This window comes from Dipodomys ordii, unplaced genomic scaffold (assembly GCF_000151885.1).
Source record: "Dipodomys ordii isolate 6190 unplaced genomic scaffold, Dord_2.0 Scaffold18, whole genome shotgun sequence".
NCBI classification, from domain to species: Eukaryota; Metazoa; Chordata; class Mammalia; order Rodentia; family Heteromyidae; genus Dipodomys; species Dipodomys ordii.
This window is the reverse complement of record NW_012267234.1, coordinates 13,011,665-13,028,124: the sequence shown is the minus strand read 5'-3', so window position 1 is coordinate 13,028,124 and position 16,460 is coordinate 13,011,665. Positions and strand designations below refer to the sequence as shown.

Sequence of the window (16,460 nt, the reverse complement as noted above, 5' to 3'; positions counted from 1 at the left end):
CACACACACACACACACACACACACACACACACACACACACACACACACACACGATATATGCATATAGTTTGATATAGAAAGGCTACCAGACTACAGCGTTAAGTAAAAAAGCAACAAAAAGGCTTAGGGATGTGGCTTGACTGATGGAGCATCTGGCCAAAACAAGCCTGAGGCCCTGAATTCAAACCCCAATACACGCCTCCACCCCCCCGCCGAAAAAAGGAGCGTATGTGGTTTATTTTGTGTAAGAAATAAGGATATATATACATATGATAGCACAAAGAAGACAATGGCCAGGTGCCATCAGCTCACATCTATTATCCTACATACTCAGGAGGCTGATATCTGAGGATCGCAGTTCAGAGCCAGCCCAGGCAGCAAAGTCTTTAAGACTTTTTTTTTTGAGGGGGAGGGGAGTTGAACTCAGGGCCGGGACAATGTCCCTGAGCTGCTTTTGCTCCCAGCTAGTACTCTACCACTTGAGCCACAGTGCTACTTCTGGCTTTTTGGTAGTTCAGTCTCTACTGACTAGACTCCAGTTTCCAAATAACCATCAAAAAGTTGGAAGTGGAACACAGGGACAGTGTTCAAGTCCCAGGGCAGACACAAAAACAAGTTTTAAAAAGAGAAAAGTTCCCAGTAAGAGGTGTGTTTTCATATAGTCCAGATTATCTGAGCCACATGAATACCCTGACACTGACCACCTCTATGATGAATGCCCTGACACTGACCACCTCTATGATGAATGCCCTGACACTGACCACCTCTATGATGAGCCCTGACACTGACCACCTCTACGATGAATGCCCTGACACTGACCACCTCTATGATGAACCCTGACACTGACCACCTCTACGATGAATGCCCTGACACTGACCACCTCTATGATGAACCCTGACACTGACCACCTCTACGATGAATGCCTGACACTGACCACCTCTATGATGAATGCCCTGACACTGACCACCTCTATGATGAATGCCTGACACTGACCACCTCTACGATGAATGCCCTGACACTGACCACCTCTACGATGAATGCCCTGACACTGACCACCTCTATGATGAATGCCCTGACACTGACCACCTCTATGATGAACCCTGACACTGACCACCTCTACGATGAATGCCCTGACACTGACCACCTCTATGATGAACCCTGACACTGACCACCTCTATGATGAATGCCCTGACACTGACCACCTCTATGATGAACCCTGACACTGACCACCTCTACGATGAATGCCCTGACACTGACCACCTCTATGATGAATGCCCTGACACTGACCACCTCTATGATGAATGCCCTGACCTCTATGATGAACCCTGACACTGACCACCTCTACGATGAATGCCCTGACACTGACCACCTCTATGATGAATGCCCTGACACTGACCACCTCTATAATCCCGGCCACTGTCACTGCTGCCTCGGCCCCCAGAAGTCCCTCTCCTGGCCTACAGAGAAGCCACTATTCTAACCCATCCAAACAAGGTGAATAAAGGACACAGTCACACTCCAGTGCCTTTATAAGAGGAAGTTTTATTGTTAATTATTTACCTTAATAGTTTCAGAAAGAGGAACAGATTAGCTCAGTCCAACATGCTTGGCAGTTGGCAGAATCTAGTGAAGCCAAGTGTTCTGATTGCTAAGGATTTAATTTGGACGCCTTTAATACTTAGCCATCTAACACTTCAAACATAATCCAGAATTAATGCATCATCGCCTTCCCTTTCACTTTAAGACAGCACCTACCTCACTTCATTATGGAAATGTCTTCATTAAATATGATTCCCAGAGATCAAGTTCCCTGGAGAATTCAGCCATGAGGACAGTGCACAGAAAGTAAAACTCAAAATAAAACTGTATAATTTACTAATCTAAGGAAACAAAACCTTCCAATATATTAAGAAATAAATCCAGTTACAAATGCACTAAGAGGTTCATGTGAAGAGGTTCTGGTATAACTGAAAATGGCCGGCTATTTACAAGATACACAAGCAGGAACGGTGCACCTAACCCAGCGCTGGCCCTCAGAAGCCAAAAGTGTTCTCTCCACTGTAGGCCACATACAAGAATCCATCTTCATCCTTTTCCTTCTCGTAAAGCTGTCCCATAGTTAGGCTTGAAAGAGAAAAACAAAAAATATCATTGAAAACTGAGTTTCAGATGTCAGAAGGAACAAGCCCAACCAAAGATAAGGCTGATCTCTCCAGGGTGCAGAGCTATGAGTCAGATTAGTATTTACTGCTTTATAGAATGACAACAGAGCTGTGAAAAGATAAAGACAAATTAGGTTTCAGTAAATAACAACCAGAATCAGTCTCCAGCCCTCAAACAGGCTGATCTGCCTCACTCTCACAGTGAATTTTTGTTGTTGTTTTTTTTTGGTGGGGGGTCCGGTCGTCCGGTCGTGAGGCCTGAACACTATGTCCCTCAGCTCTTCAGCTCAAGGCTAGCACTCTACACTTGAGCCATAGCGCTGCTTCCAGCTTTTTTCTTTTAGCTTATGTGGTGCTGAGGAATGGAACCCAGGGCCTCAGGCATGCAAGGCAAGAGCTCTACCATTGAGCCACCTTCCCAGCCCCTCACAGTGAAATCTTATGATCGAGTCATGCCCCTCCTGTTCAAGAAGTCAGTTCCTTATATTAGGTACCTGAATGCCTTTTAAATGTCAATGAGAAAATGAAATGAAGAGACTAAGGAAGCCCTGGTAAGAATGTATTAGGCTCTGGGCTGGGAAGATGGCTCAGTGGTAGAGTGCTTGTTTCCCATGCATGAGGCCCTGGGTTCGATTCCTCAGCACCACATAAACAGAAAAAGCTGCAAGTGGGTGCTGTGGCTCAAGTGGTAGAGTGCTAGCCTTGAGCTGAAGAGCTGAGGGACAGTACCCAAGCCCAGAGTTGAAGCCCCATGATGGACAAAAAAACAAACAAAAAAGAATATATTAGGCTCTTCAGGCTAAACTCAAAAGGTACAAATAATTTTTGTTTCTGCTGGTACTGAGACTTGAACTCAAGAGCCTTGTGCTTTTTCCCCCCCCACTTATAGCTCATTTTCTACCACTTGAGCTTAATTGGAAATCAGGCCCTGCAGATTTTTCTGCCTAAGCTGGCTTTGAACCAAGATCCTCAGATCTCAGCCTCCGGAGTAGCTAGTTTAGAGCCATGAACCTAGACAAACAGTTCATTCTTATGAAAGCTTTCTAGCCAAACCCCATAAATCCCCAGAGATCTACATCTGCATGACAAAGAGACCTTTGTAAATAATACAAATACAGTTTCCACTGTATTTGAGACACAAGGAAACCTGTGCTGGACTGGGGATGGAACTCAGTGAACTCAGTGGTAGAGCACTCACCTAGCACACACAAGGCTCTGGGTTCAACATCCAGATTAAAACAACAACAACAAAAGGGTCCAGGTTTCCTAAGAGCCCTACAGGAATAGATTCCTTCAACTAAAACCTGTGGATGGGACAGCCGGCTTTCCAGAAGCTGTTAAACAGACTTCAGTGGAAACCTAATGTAGTTCTGTCATAGAACTGAGTTGTCTCAGTGAGATGAGTAACACCTGCAACCTCAGACAAGCTCTGGCCACATGTCCATGTTTGAGAGGGATGACCTTGAGCGGCAGGGTCAGCCAGCTCACCAGGACCTCACTGGAGACACCTGAGGTCCCTGCACAGACAGGGTCAGAACAGAGGCTTAAATACTGGACCTAGTAAACCTAATGTCAACAGGGGAGATAAAGAAGAATCCAGGCCTCCGTGTGAAGTAGCGAGTGTCCGCTGCTGCTCTGCTGCTGGTGGGCTGACAGGAACATGGGTCTGATTTATCAGCGCAGAGGTTTTCCTTTTCTATTCTTCCCCAGTTGCAAGCTTAGCTCTGATAGCTATGTGGGTAGATGATTAAGCAGCAATGTGGGGGTGGACGAATATGAATATAAAATGGCTTATCAGCATCTTGTACAATTAAAAACTGTTTCCTCTGAGCATCTCTTAACCTGAAATTTGTAAAATAAAAACTGCCTGGAACAGTTCTGCTCTGAAAGAAATATTCTATACCACTGCTATGTAACACAGCAGCCATTGGCTGCATTTAGCAGCTGAATGAATGTGGCTTGCCAGGTGCCCTGTGAGTAAACCAAGGCTCACCAATGCACGCAGCACTGGCCAAACCCACACTGGCCCCAACCAAGGGCAGGTCAGAGAGGCTATGCCATCCAGCCTGGTACTTGAAAGACTTAGTGTGCAAATACATCAAGTTTGATTACATATTGGAATGATTTTTAGAAATGGATATAGTGGGTTAAATTATTAATTTGAACCCAGAGCCTCATGTATGGTAGGCAAACATGTATAACCACTTGGGCCACACCCCCAGTCTTTTTGTTTGTATTTTGAGACAAAATGTTGCTAACTTTCCCTGTGTGGGCTTCAAATTCAAGATCCTCCTGTCTCAGCCTCCAAAGGAGCTGTCACTGTCACACCAAGTCCACTGCCACACCAAGCAAATTTTTAAACCATCTATTAGGTTTGTATGCCATGTCCGCTAATGACACGATCCTAGAACAGCCTTACTTGGTGGGCAGGGAGGGGATACGAGGAGGAACCCAGCTCAAGAGAGCACCTATACTGCTAAGCCTCCACACCTTGACTGAAGAGCAAAATCATTAGGGAGGGACTGAGAATATGGCTTAGTGGTACAGCGCTCGCCTACCATGCTCGAAGCCCTGTGTTTGATTGCTCATTTCCACATAAACAGAAAAAGCCAGAAGTAGATCATGGCTCAAGTAGTAGAGCGTTGGGCTTGAGCAAAAGCTCAGAGAGCTGGGAAGGTGGCTCAGTGGTAGAGTGCTTGTCTTGCATCTATGAGGCCTGGGTTCGATTCCTCAGCTAGAAGTGGTGCTGTAGTTCAGGTGGTAGAGCACTAGTGGTAGAGTCCTAGCCTTGAGCTGAAGAGCTCAGGGACAGCACCCAGGCCCAGAGTTCAGGCTCCACGACCAAAAAAAAAAGAATCATTAGAGAGCTTTAAAACATTTCTTTGTGCAAGCCCCACCCTGGTCGATTGAATCAGAATCTCTAAAGGTGGGACCTGACCATCAGTGTGCTTTAAGGCCAAGGATGATTCATTCCAGGTGTAGACAGGTTGAGAAGAAACATATTTGTCCTCTTTGGGGGTGGGGAGATACTCAGCTCCAAGAGCCACGTGACCAGGAAGCAGGGCCGCTGAGCCAAGAGAGTGAAAAGACAGCTGTGTGCAGAAGGGCTTGAACACGCAGCTGGAGCTCACTGATTTTACCCACTTTTTTCTGAGACCCCCTCCCCCCCAGGATAAAGCTAAACCCTCAGAATAAACCTGGTCCTGTCCAGGGTGCCTTGTAGATTTCTCCGCTGCCATTACCAAACAGTTTGCAGGAGCAGACACTGTGTTCAGTTTTGACAATCCCTCCTGATACTCTGTCACATTGGCTTCCACCTGCTCTTCCCTAACAAGCCAGAAGCTCTTAGCAAAACACATCTAAATCCTACTGCTGTTACAAATATTTGAGAGGGCTGGGAAGGTGGCTCAGTGGTAGAGCGCTTGCCTTGCATGCATGAGGCCCTGGGTTCGATTCCTCAGCACCACATAAGAAAAAAGAAAAAAGCCGGAAGTGGCGATATGGCTCAAGTGGTAGAGCGCTAGCCTTGAGCTGAGGAGCTGAGGGACAGCGCCCAGGCCCAGAGTTCAGGCCCCACGACCGGACCCAAAAAAAAAACAAAAAACAAATATTTGAGAAAGTTGGGCACAGGTGGCTCATACCTGTAATTCTAGCTACTCGGAAGGCTGAGATTTGAGGATCCCAGTTCAAAGCCAGCCCCAGCAGGAAAGTCTGTGAGACTCCTATCTCCAATTAACCACCAGAAATGGAGCTATTGCTCAAAATGATGGAGCATTAACTTTGCACAGAAAAGCTCAGGGACAGTGCCCAGGCCCTGAGATCAAACCCCATGACTGACAAAACAAAAAAACCTTGAGGGCTGAGTATGTAGCTGAGAATGCCTGCCTAGCCTGCATGAAGCCCAGGGTCCAATTCCTCAGTACCTCAGTATAAACAGAGAAGAACAGTAGCGGTGCTCAAGTGATAGAGTGCTAGCCTTGGGCAAAAGAAGCGCTCAGTGACAGTGTCCAGACAGCCAAAAAAAAAAAAAAGGAAGAAGAAGAGGAGGAGGAGGAGGAGGAGGAGGAGGGAAGAAGAAGAAGAGGAGGAGGAGGAGGAGGAGGAGGAGGGAAGAAGAAGAAGAGAAACCAAACAAGAGCACCATCAACACCAGCGATCTGTGACTGGATGTTGCCTGTAGCCAACAGGGTAACCACTACTAAGGCAGTAGGGGCTGCAACTGCTGATGGGTGGGCAGCCCATAATTATGTGGGTTTTGGTCCTTTCTAGTTTTAGGTTCCAGTCTTTTAACTTCAGATTTACCAGTTTATGAAGAGCCTAAGCAGCTATAGAGACTGGTAATAAAAATCCTAATTATAATAGTATCCCAAATTCTGTTCTAAGTACAGTACCTGTACTAACTCTATCCTCTCATAATCCCTACTCCAAAGTTAAGGCAAAAAACTAAATCCAAACTAAGGCATAAAGAGATCAAACGATTGTTACCAGAGGTCACAAAAATAGGTGACTTCTTAGGACCCGCCCCGCAGTGCTGCCTCCAGGTGAATATACATACAGCTCATTCTTAAGTGCTTGTGCCTGCTCAGAGACCTGCCCTAGAACAGCACTTCTCACTCACACTCAACGCTCACACATTTATACCAGTCACCTAGACACCAAGCGCTCAAGTAAAGGCCACTGCAGCTGAGTCTACATGGCACACAGACTAATAAGGTCTCAGATACCCTGTAATGGGACAATGAATTGTAATGCCTAGTGACTTGGAGAGTCTAACATTATTCTGTCAGGCGGACTAGTGTAGAAGCCTGGACTATCACTTAGTAACAGAGCACTTGCCTAGTAGAAATAAGGCTCTGGGTTTCAGCCCCAGCACCACAGAAGAATAAGAAAAATAGAGAAGCTTTGCATGGGTGAGAACTGCATTGTGTCCGTATAGTTGGGGGTACACCCACTGGGTGAGACATCTGATAACCGCCAGTGCTCAATGCTGACACCTGCCTAACTTTGAGGCCTTCTGGGGGGCACGTATCTATACAGTGAAGTGATGTGAAAATAGCACAGGCTCAGAGCACACAAATGCAGTGTCAGAACAACTTGGACTTGAGCCAAAAAGAGCTGGGCCACAGAGTTTTAACCATGTTTTTATGGGTGTAGCTCAGTAGTAGAGTGCCTGACTAACATGCATGAGGCCCTGAGTTCAATCTCCAGCACCAAGGGGAAAAAGAAGTTTTTACAGCGCCATTACCAGTACATTCAAGGGAAAGGACAAAGGACAACATGTGAGCCAGGCAGCAGGACATGTGTAGCCTTCTCCCCCTCAGAATCCACAGAACACAACACAAAGCCCTGAGTGAGCAGGCCACTGCCGGAATGGCCAGTGTGACTGTTACAGAGACGGCGCCATCGCAGCTGTCCAGATACATTACCTCCTCTTGCTGAAGACTGGACACACCTAGCAAGCGGCACTACAACCCAAGGCCTTCTGCCTAAATACCTAAAGTATACAAGGCAGCCAAAGATAGCCTCCAGCCCCTCATATTATTACCACAGCACATACCTTGTGCATCTACATGCACAAATCCCAGAAGGAGGCTGCTCTGACTTCCAGGGCACTGCTACTTCCCAAACTTCTGAGTCAGATGAGGAATAAAATGGGAAAAGCTAATGGCAAACTCAGGCGAAAGTGAGATAGGACCTTGAACCCAAACGGCTCTCTAAAGCTTTGTTCCCCCTCCTCCATTCAGGGTCACACAGATCCAGATAAAACTAACCAGTAATAAAGTCAAGTTCCAACAGGATCCATCCAAGAATGGCCATGACGCCCAGGGCAAACATTAGTTTTACTACTCAATAGCTTTATGGATTAGGGCAAGCTGACCCAGAACTATGTGGGTGCCCAATCCCAGCAGAACCTGTCCTCAGCCCCCAGCTAAGGGCAGGTCCTGAATTCCAGCCTGACTCATCAACTGGTCAGATTGATGAACACACCTGGCCAGCCATCTGCTGTGGAGCCTGTGTGTTCCCTGGATCAGGGCAAGATGTGGTGATCATGGAGGTCAGGGCCCACTACCTGAAAATCCCAAAGATTCCAAAACAAACACGAACTCTTGGTTCTTCTTTAAACCTGAAATAAACCTGTTTTTGAGAGGTATTTACCTAGAAGTGATCAAAAGATGATCTAATTTAGGATCCAGAAATGATCTAATTTAATTAAGCACAATACCTTTAGAAGACAAAAGCAACTGAACACCATCAGCACTGATTAAACAACACTGATTTCCCCATGTCAAATGGTAACATCTTAGAGACTTTTGGGAGCTGGTCCTGAGGGGCTTGACCTCTGGGACTGGCACTGTCCTTGAGCTCTTTAGCTCAAGGCTAGTACTCTACTACTTGAGTGACAGCACCACTCCAGCTTTTCCTGTGACTTAATTGAAGAGTCACAGACTTTCCTGCCCAGGCTGGCTATGAACCACGATCCTCAGATCTCAGCCTCCTGAGCAGCTAGGATTGCAGGCATGAGCCACAGGCACTTGGCTAAGATATTTAGTAGCAAGTTCCTGTTTCTACTTTAAGAGGAAGGGAGGAAACTAAGGAGGGAGGGAGACTGATTATTGTTGGTTCTAAACAAAGGCCTGAGACCACTGCAAGATCTGTGTTCCCCTTTCATAATTTCTCAGTTCTATCTACCTAGGCAGAGTTTCCCTTCTGTTTTTTGGCCTGATTCTTGATGTGGGCACATAGCAGAGAATTCAATTCAACTTTCCAATAATAAGAACTCAAAAGGAATTCAGTACAACTCTTAGGGACTTGCTTCTCTATTTCTAGAGTCGTTATTTAACGCTAACCTGATAATCATGACACTCTCCACCCATCATCTCCTGTCTTCACTCTCAAGGCAGAAATAGCAGAAATGATTGTTCAACTTCAGGCATATGTGATCCTTGTCAGCTGTCAGTCTGGGAGAGGAAGGGCTTCTGCAGGCCTAAATTCATCTTTCCTCTACACAATTTACACAGCCTTGCAGCTGGCTGAGAGCAAAGGTTAAAAGAAGCTCCAGACTTCCCCAAGGAGGCTGTGAAGAGCTGGAGAAGAACTGCTAGATTGCCTTAGGGAGGAGATGGGACAAGTGAGTCACACAGGGGGGAACTGGGGACCTAGTGGCACTTTTGTTTGCTGGGTGATTTAGTTGCAAAAAGCCTAGTGATATCACATGCCTTTTGTTTATAAACAAATGAGAGTATTTTTTGTTTCCTTTTCTTTGGAGACTGGTACAGCCCAAAATGTCTGGGAACTTGCTAAGTAGCTAATAAATGTTAGCAATCTTCCAACCTCAGCCTCAGTAGTGCTGGGATGCTAGGGTTGTACCATCACACACCTGGCTATCCAGTTTCTTTCATTTTTTTTTTAAAAGAATAAAAAACTGCCTGACCAGTGACTCATGCCTTTAATCTAGCTACTCAGAAGGCTGAGATCTGGTTCAAAGCCAGCCCAGGCAAGAAAGTCTTCAACTTTTATTTCCAATTAGCCACCAGAAAATCAGAAGCAGAGCCATGGCTCAAAGTGACAGAGTTATAGCCTTGGAGCTCAGGTTCAGAGCCCAGGCCTGAGTTCAGTCCCCACATTTGACAAGGAAAAAAGAAGAGAGAATAAAAAACCAAAGACTTGAGGGGCATGGTTCAAATGGTAGAGTGACCGCACAGTAAGCGTGAGGCCCTGAGTTCAAAGCTCACTATGGTTAAAAAAAAAAAAAAAAAGGAATGAAACTCCAAAATGATGGAAAAATAGCTGTATCAAGAGAGGGACACAGAAGTCATTAACGGGGCCTTGGTGTTCTCTACACACCTTGCAAAGTCAAGATTTGAGTTCCTAGTAACTTTGTGACTTGGGTCACTTGTAATCCATTTTCAATAGATTCTCACTGGACTGGAAAGGCAAATGGGACGTAGAAAATGGCCCTGGCCTTTCAGCAGCCGAGGCCCTCACTTTCAATTTCCAATTCTATTTATAATTCAGCAGGGAGGGGGTAGCTACTGACTTACAGTCATTGTATTTGCTAGATTACCAGGGAATTATCAGAGTAATCTCAAGGTCTTAATGAAGCCTGCTTAATTTCCTGAAAGGATACCAGAGGATCCACATTGAGGAAAATAAACTCAAGTGCCTTGGGTCCTGTTCCCCTACTTCTTCCTACTAAGCCACCACCTCCAGGAAGGAGGAAGCGGGGTCACCAAGGCACTACAGAGTGCCAAGTGACACGAGAGACAACTTACCTCCCCTAGTAACTTAAGGGAAGCTGAGAATAACCCCATAGATTTCCAGACTTCCTCTCTAGAGAAGAATGCACCCAGCAGTACACTGTCAAGAGGCCTGGGAAGGAAGGCTTAGAAGATCCCAATGGTGACAAGATCGCCACAACTTCCAAAGCATAGCTGTGGCTGACCAAGGCACCCACCCACTAGGCAGGAGCCGGACACTGGCCTTGAGGAAGGAACTTTATCAATTTCCTCTCTACCAAATACCATCAAGTATAGGTGGTAGAGGCTGAAAAAGGATGTCAGACAAGCTAATAGCCAGAGATCTTTACCTTTAATAGAAATAAACTCTGGAATTTGGCTCAGGTCTCTTCTGGAGCTTTTAGGACTATTGGCAGAACATAAACTGAAGATAACTTAAAACCTAGTTGAGATCAGGTAAGATTTGGTCAGGAATCACCCCTGAGGGGAGAAGGGGTGCCAGAATCAGTCTTGAGACTTAGATATACCCAATCAGTAATTCAAAGAAACCACCGAGGGTTTGGACGGAGCCATTTTATTTTCCTGTTTCCATAGGGAACTAAAACCAGCTGTCAACTAGACCAAAGAGGGGAATTATAATGCCCCTGCCTAAGTATGAACAACAAATTATAATCCCAAAGATTGCAGTCACTGTGACAACAGTCAAGTGGTCCCAAAGGACTGTAAGTCCATAGAGATTTCAAAGCCATTTCCTAGATAGCAGCCATTTTATCAGACTTCAGGACCAAAGGATACTGATTCACAATGGCAAACAGCTACTGTTACTGAGTAAGTAAGATGAGTAACTGAAGGAACACTTGACAGGGCCTACAAGCCCCTAATGAAGAGCAACAGGGGTGAATTATGTTATGCTTTTTAACTCTACCTCAAACTGGCATCAAACTCTCAATACGTGTACCACCATTGCCTCCATTGCCTCCCAAGTGGTAAAATTACAGGTATGTCACCTAGCCCAACTTGTTCGGTTTTCTTTCTTGTTCTGTTTCTATGGTACTTGCACATGTATTGTACCCCTTCATTGTTTTTCTTGAACTGCTGATGTCAGGGTATATAAATTTTACAGTAAATATTTCTAAGAGCTGTCAGACATCCAAAGTTTCAAGTTCTATAAGCAGCCAAGCAGATGGTTAAAGCCAGAAAGCTCATTAGTAAACCCTCTCACCTGGACTGTGGGACTGTCTTATCCACAAACAGGAAGATTGCCTTCTCGGAAGGAAGCTGGATCCTTTTCCTGATGATCCACATGAACTGAGCCACAGTGATGTCAGACGGAACCAAGTACTTCCGTTTGTCAATGTCAACAATCTGAGAGCCTGAGACTTTTTCCACAATCACCTGGAAAAGTAAAGAGAGTTCAGGGGCTGGGTTGTAGCTCAGTGGAGAAACACTACTCTAGCAAGCACAGGACCTACATTAGATCCTCAGCATGGCAAAAAGTATCTTAAAAGAGATAGAGGCCAGGCAATAGTGGATCAGGCCTATAATCCTATCTACTCAAGAGGCAGAGATCTGAGGATCACAGTTCAAACCCAAAGACACTTATCTCCAATTAACCACCAGAAAACAGGAAGTAGCCCTGGCTCAAAAGTGATAGAGCACTAACCTTGAACAAAAGACCTCAGGGACAACACCCAGGCCCCGAGTTCAAGCTGCATGACAGACCAAAAAAAAAAGGGGGGGCAGGGGAGACCGAAGAGAGGAGAGACAGAATCAGGATTGGATTTTCTAAAGGGAGGCTCCCACCTCACTGTCAGGAGGTAATGAGCAGTGTGGGCAAGGAGCTGAGTGGGAAACTGCAAAGCAGCATGAGAAAATATGCCCAAGGCTTAACTCACACACTCTGGAGGCTAAGAATTGATATAAATGTGTCATAGGGAAACGGTAAGTGCTTTTTTGTGGTCAATTATACCTCTCATCCCGATCTCAGCATGTATAAGAGAAACACAGTTACTAAGCTTTTCAATATATAATCTGGGCCAACACAATATCTGATGGTATTCAGGTGCCAGTAGCTCACTGAGACTGAGACCTGAAAATCCCAGTTCAGGGTCAGCCTGGACAGAAAAACCTGAGACTATCTCTAATCAACCAGCAAGAAGTCAGAATGAAGGTGTAGCTTAATTGGCAGAACACGAGTCTTGAGAAAAAAGCAAGAGCAGGAGGCTGTAAGTTTAAACTGTAGTACTTACCCAAAAGAAAAAAGATCTGGTGAGGACTGAGTTTATAGCCTGTTACTCCAGCACCCAGAATGTATCCACATTACTGGATAAATAAGTTCCCAAGGAACGCAAGAAACAAGAATGGCTGGGCAGGCACTGGTGGCTCATACCTATAATCCTAGATACTCATGAGGCTGAGATCTGAGGATCCCAATTCAAAGCCAGCCCAGGTAGGAAATTGTGTAAGACTTATCTCCAATTAACCACCAGAAAGCCAAAAGTGGCTCTGTGGCTCAAAGTAGTAGAATACCAGCCTTGAGCAAAAAAGCTCAGGGACAGCGCCCAAGGCCCTTAATTCAAGCCCCAGGACAGAAAAAAAATAAAAAATAACATAAAAGGATGGCTGGATCAATGGATATGCCCTAGCATGCCCAGCAGCCAAAACACCAGATCTTCACATTTGGGCCTGTTGCTTCTCTGTAAAGGGGTTGTGAATTTGTCAATCTAACTTTCTCCCCAAAGGCATTGTTTACGAGAAAACACCACCAAGGAAAGACCTTCAAAAATGCATAAGGCTCACAGGAACTATCTCCGCTACCAGACAGAAAACATTACTTGTCTACTGCCAGAGAAAGAACCTTTTTGGATCTTTTGGTTAAGCAAGATGACAGTCTCAAGGTGAAGAAAAGTTACAAGATAGAGGCTCCCGATTTTAAAAGATGTCCTGAGACTAAAGTACCACTTCCAAGACCCAAGTGACACTTCTCCTCCACCAGCGTTCCCAAAAGTGGCAGCGACTAGTCGCCCTGTCCTAGAACTTCTTTCTTACATAATTGGCTAGGGAGCCGACAGCTTACTGGCCTAGATCGGGGTATTCAGCACTGAGGCACCTGAACAGCACCAGGCAAGACCCTCAGGCCGCGGGTCCCCGCCCTCGACGGGCCCCGACGCGGACTGGCCGGTCACTAGCGAGGGCTGGAACCTCAACTTTCCAACTGTTGAGCGGCCCGGAGGCCGGCGGCGGCTCCGACTCCGGGGGTGCCAGTGGGGCGAGGGGGCGGGGAGTTCCGACACTCACCGGAACGCGGTCGGGGTACTTCGCTCGGATCTTCGCAGATTCCACGCATCTGTGTTCTAAGAGAGAGACACGGGGGGCTGTGCGGCGTCCGCCCGCCGGCGGGCTCCGGGTCCCCGAGCGTCTCCGCCCTCCTCCCCCTCCACGACCTGCGCGCGCCCGCGCTCCCGTCCCGGTGTCCCCGCGGCCGCGCTCCTCAGGCCCCGAGCTCCCCGGAGGCCCCCGGATGGCAGCAGCGGGTCGGGGCGCCGCCGCCCAGCCGGGAGGTCCCGCGGCGACCCAGGCCCCGGCCCGGCCCCCGCCCCGCCCGACTGGGCCCCGGGGCGGCCCGGGTGGGGGAGGGGGCCGGCCGAGCTCCGGCCCCCGGCCCGGCTGGCGACCGCGCACGTACCCAGGGAGTGGTCCTCCTTGAACATCCACTTCATGGCGGCGGCGGGGAGGGGGCAGAGCCGGCTCTCGGAGCCGCGGAGTCCGGCGAACCGACCACAACAACAACGACGGCGGAGGCGGCGGCGACAGCGACTACACGGCAGGCGGGACTTCCGGCTGCTGAAGCTTAGCAACCGGCCGGGGGCGTGGCTTCCGGCGCTGTTTGCTGTGACGTAGAGAAGGGGCGGGCCCTCGCGCGGAGGGGCGGGGCTTGAGAGGGGTCCCCGGAGGGTCTCGGGGAAACCCGGTGCGGTGCGGTCGGGGTGTACGCGGGGTGGGTGTCAGCGTTGCGGAGCCGCCGACGGGAGTGGGGTTTCAGGGCTGTGGGTGGAGGGTAGGGTGCGATTGCCAGCACACTTACTGAGGCGCTCCGTGGGGCAGTGTGCAAAGGAAGTTTGAGGGCTTGGGAAACCTCCCGCGGCTGGCTAGGTAAGGAGGGCGCTGGGGATGTCGGCGATTTGGGGGACCCGGTTTGGCGTGGTCACTGATGACGAGGGGGCACGGTATTGAAGTCAGCCACCGTACGTTCCCCTGGACCTGAAACAATTGATTCTAACAAACGCCATTTTCTCCCTTTATTTGTAAGCAAATGTTAAGATACACATTTAAGAGAAAGTACAACAAATCTGGGGCGAGCCCCACCTTAGAGCGGAGACCCCGCGTCCGGAGATGGGAAGAGGCGCGGTGCAGGTTAGCCGGCCGTCTCGGCGGGGCCGCCGTCCAGGATCGCCAGTGGGCGTGAGCCAGCAATCCCCTCGGGCTGCCGGCCTGCGTCACCCGCCGAGACACGTGCCCTGAGATTCTTGGAGCAGTGTTGGGCAAGTCCTTGGGAAGTCTGGCTGTGTCACCATCTGTCTCTGAGCCGGTGAGCACGTAATTAGAATATTCACTTAATTGGGCACATGATCACCTGGCACGTGCTTGTGTTGTGATGCACCCGTCAGGCCTGTGTGTCATTATCTCCTGTGGTTGTAATTCCTGAAGGATGCTGTGGAATCTAGCTTCGTTCTGAAAATGTTTTTGTTGTCTCCAGATTTGTGTTGAGTCGGTTGGGAGGTGTGGATGAGAATGTTGAAAGGACTGACATTGATTAAGACCCATTGAATTCACACAGTGCTTTGTTGAATGACAACTCTTTTATACACTAAAGATAATAAAAATATTTTTAAAAGATTGTGTGTCTCGGCAACCAGGATAAGTTGTCTTTAATGAGATGAAAAAAATCCTTTGAGGGGGCTGGGAAGGTGGCTCAGTGGTAGAGCACTTGCCTTGCATGCATGAGGCCCTGGGTTCAATTCCCCAGCACCACATAAGCAAAAAGAAAAAAGCCAGAAGTGGCGCTGTGGTTCAAGTGGTAGAGCACTAGCCTTGAACTGAAGAGCTGAGGGACAGCGCCCAGGCCCAGAGTTCAGGCCCCACGACCAGACCACCCCCCAAAAAAATCCTTTGAAATTCAATTTAGAAATTGGTGGTGTTGCATGGCAAAAACATTTCATAGTGAATTAAAAGTGGGACTGAAGGATCAGGGTGTAGCCCAGTGGTAGGCTGTTTGCCTAGTATATATGCAAGACCCTGGTTCACACTCCAGCACAAGAAAGAAAGGAAGAGAAGGGGAAAGAAGAAGGGGGAGAGGGAGGAAGTGAGCAGAGAAGGGAGGGAGGAAATGAATTAGAGTCCCCTTTTACAGAACTGTGTTGTCCTAGTCCAAAAGAGCGCCTCACCTTACAACATAGGTGAGGCAGGTTAGTTATAAAGAAGAAATGCTGAAACCATCCCTGTCTCCCAGTCATGAATTAGGAGACACCCAGGGGTTCTTTTCTCCTCTCTCTGTACTCCCTTTTTAAGATTAAAAGGGGACCAATGTTCTTTAGGGAGAGAAATGTGACAGGAGAGGAGACAGGTGAGAATTTATTATATTCTTTATTATATATTCTTTTTAATGACTATAAGAAGGGTGTTGAAAATAAAGTAGTTAAGCTTCCCTTCATTCTAATGCTCTTAAGTTACAAGATATGGGGGTTAGCATTCTCCTTTGAAATGGTAAAAACTCAGCAAGATTCAAATAAAAGTTTCTTCTAGCTGTCACTGGTGGTTCATGCCTATAATTCTAGCTTTCAGAAGGATGAACTGAGGACTGAGGTTAAAAGTTAGCCCAAGTAAAAGCCAGAAATGGAGCTATGGTTCAAGTGGTAGGGTGCTAACCTTGAGTAGATAAAGCTAAAGTTTAGTGCCCAGGCCCTGAGTTTAAGCCCCAAGACCAGCACAAAAAAGAGGGAGAGGAATTACTACTACTTAGCACAAACCTCACACTATCTCTTTTTTTTGGGGGGGGGGGGG

The 16,460-nt window shown here is 47.5% G+C and overlaps 1 protein-coding gene across 1 annotated transcript; it reads right to left on the bottom strand.

The window, feature by feature from the left end:
* Window positions 1-1,523: 1,523 nt before the first annotated feature.
* On the bottom strand, window positions 1,524-14,253 carry Gabarapl2 (GABA(A) receptor-associated protein-like 2). Its single transcript, XM_013012971.1, has 4 exons — window positions 14,086-14,253; window positions 13,698-13,753; window positions 11,623-11,795; window positions 1,524-2,125 (listed from the first exon to the last, which is right to left on the bottom strand). The coding sequence occupies exons 1-4, from the start codon at window positions 14,117-14,119 to the stop codon at window positions 2,035-2,037; spliced, it is 354 nt and encodes a 117-aa protein (XP_012868425.1). The 5' UTR covers window positions 14,120-14,253; the 3' UTR covers window positions 1,524-2,034.
* Window positions 14,254-16,460: the final 2,207 nt, after the last annotated feature.

Coding starts and splice junctions, on each gene's coding strand:
- Gabarapl2 (XM_013012971.1), bottom strand. CDS start 14,119: ATGAAGTGGATGTTCAAGGAGGACCACTCCCTGG. Junction 11,796..13,697: donor AGTACCCCGACCGCGTTCCG/GTGAGTGTCGGA, acceptor TTACTTTTCCAG/GTGATTGTGGAAAAAGTCTC. Junction 2,126..11,622: donor AAGACAGTCCCACAGTCCAG/GTGAGAGGGTTT, acceptor TTCTCTTTCAAG/CCTAACTATGGGACAGCTTT.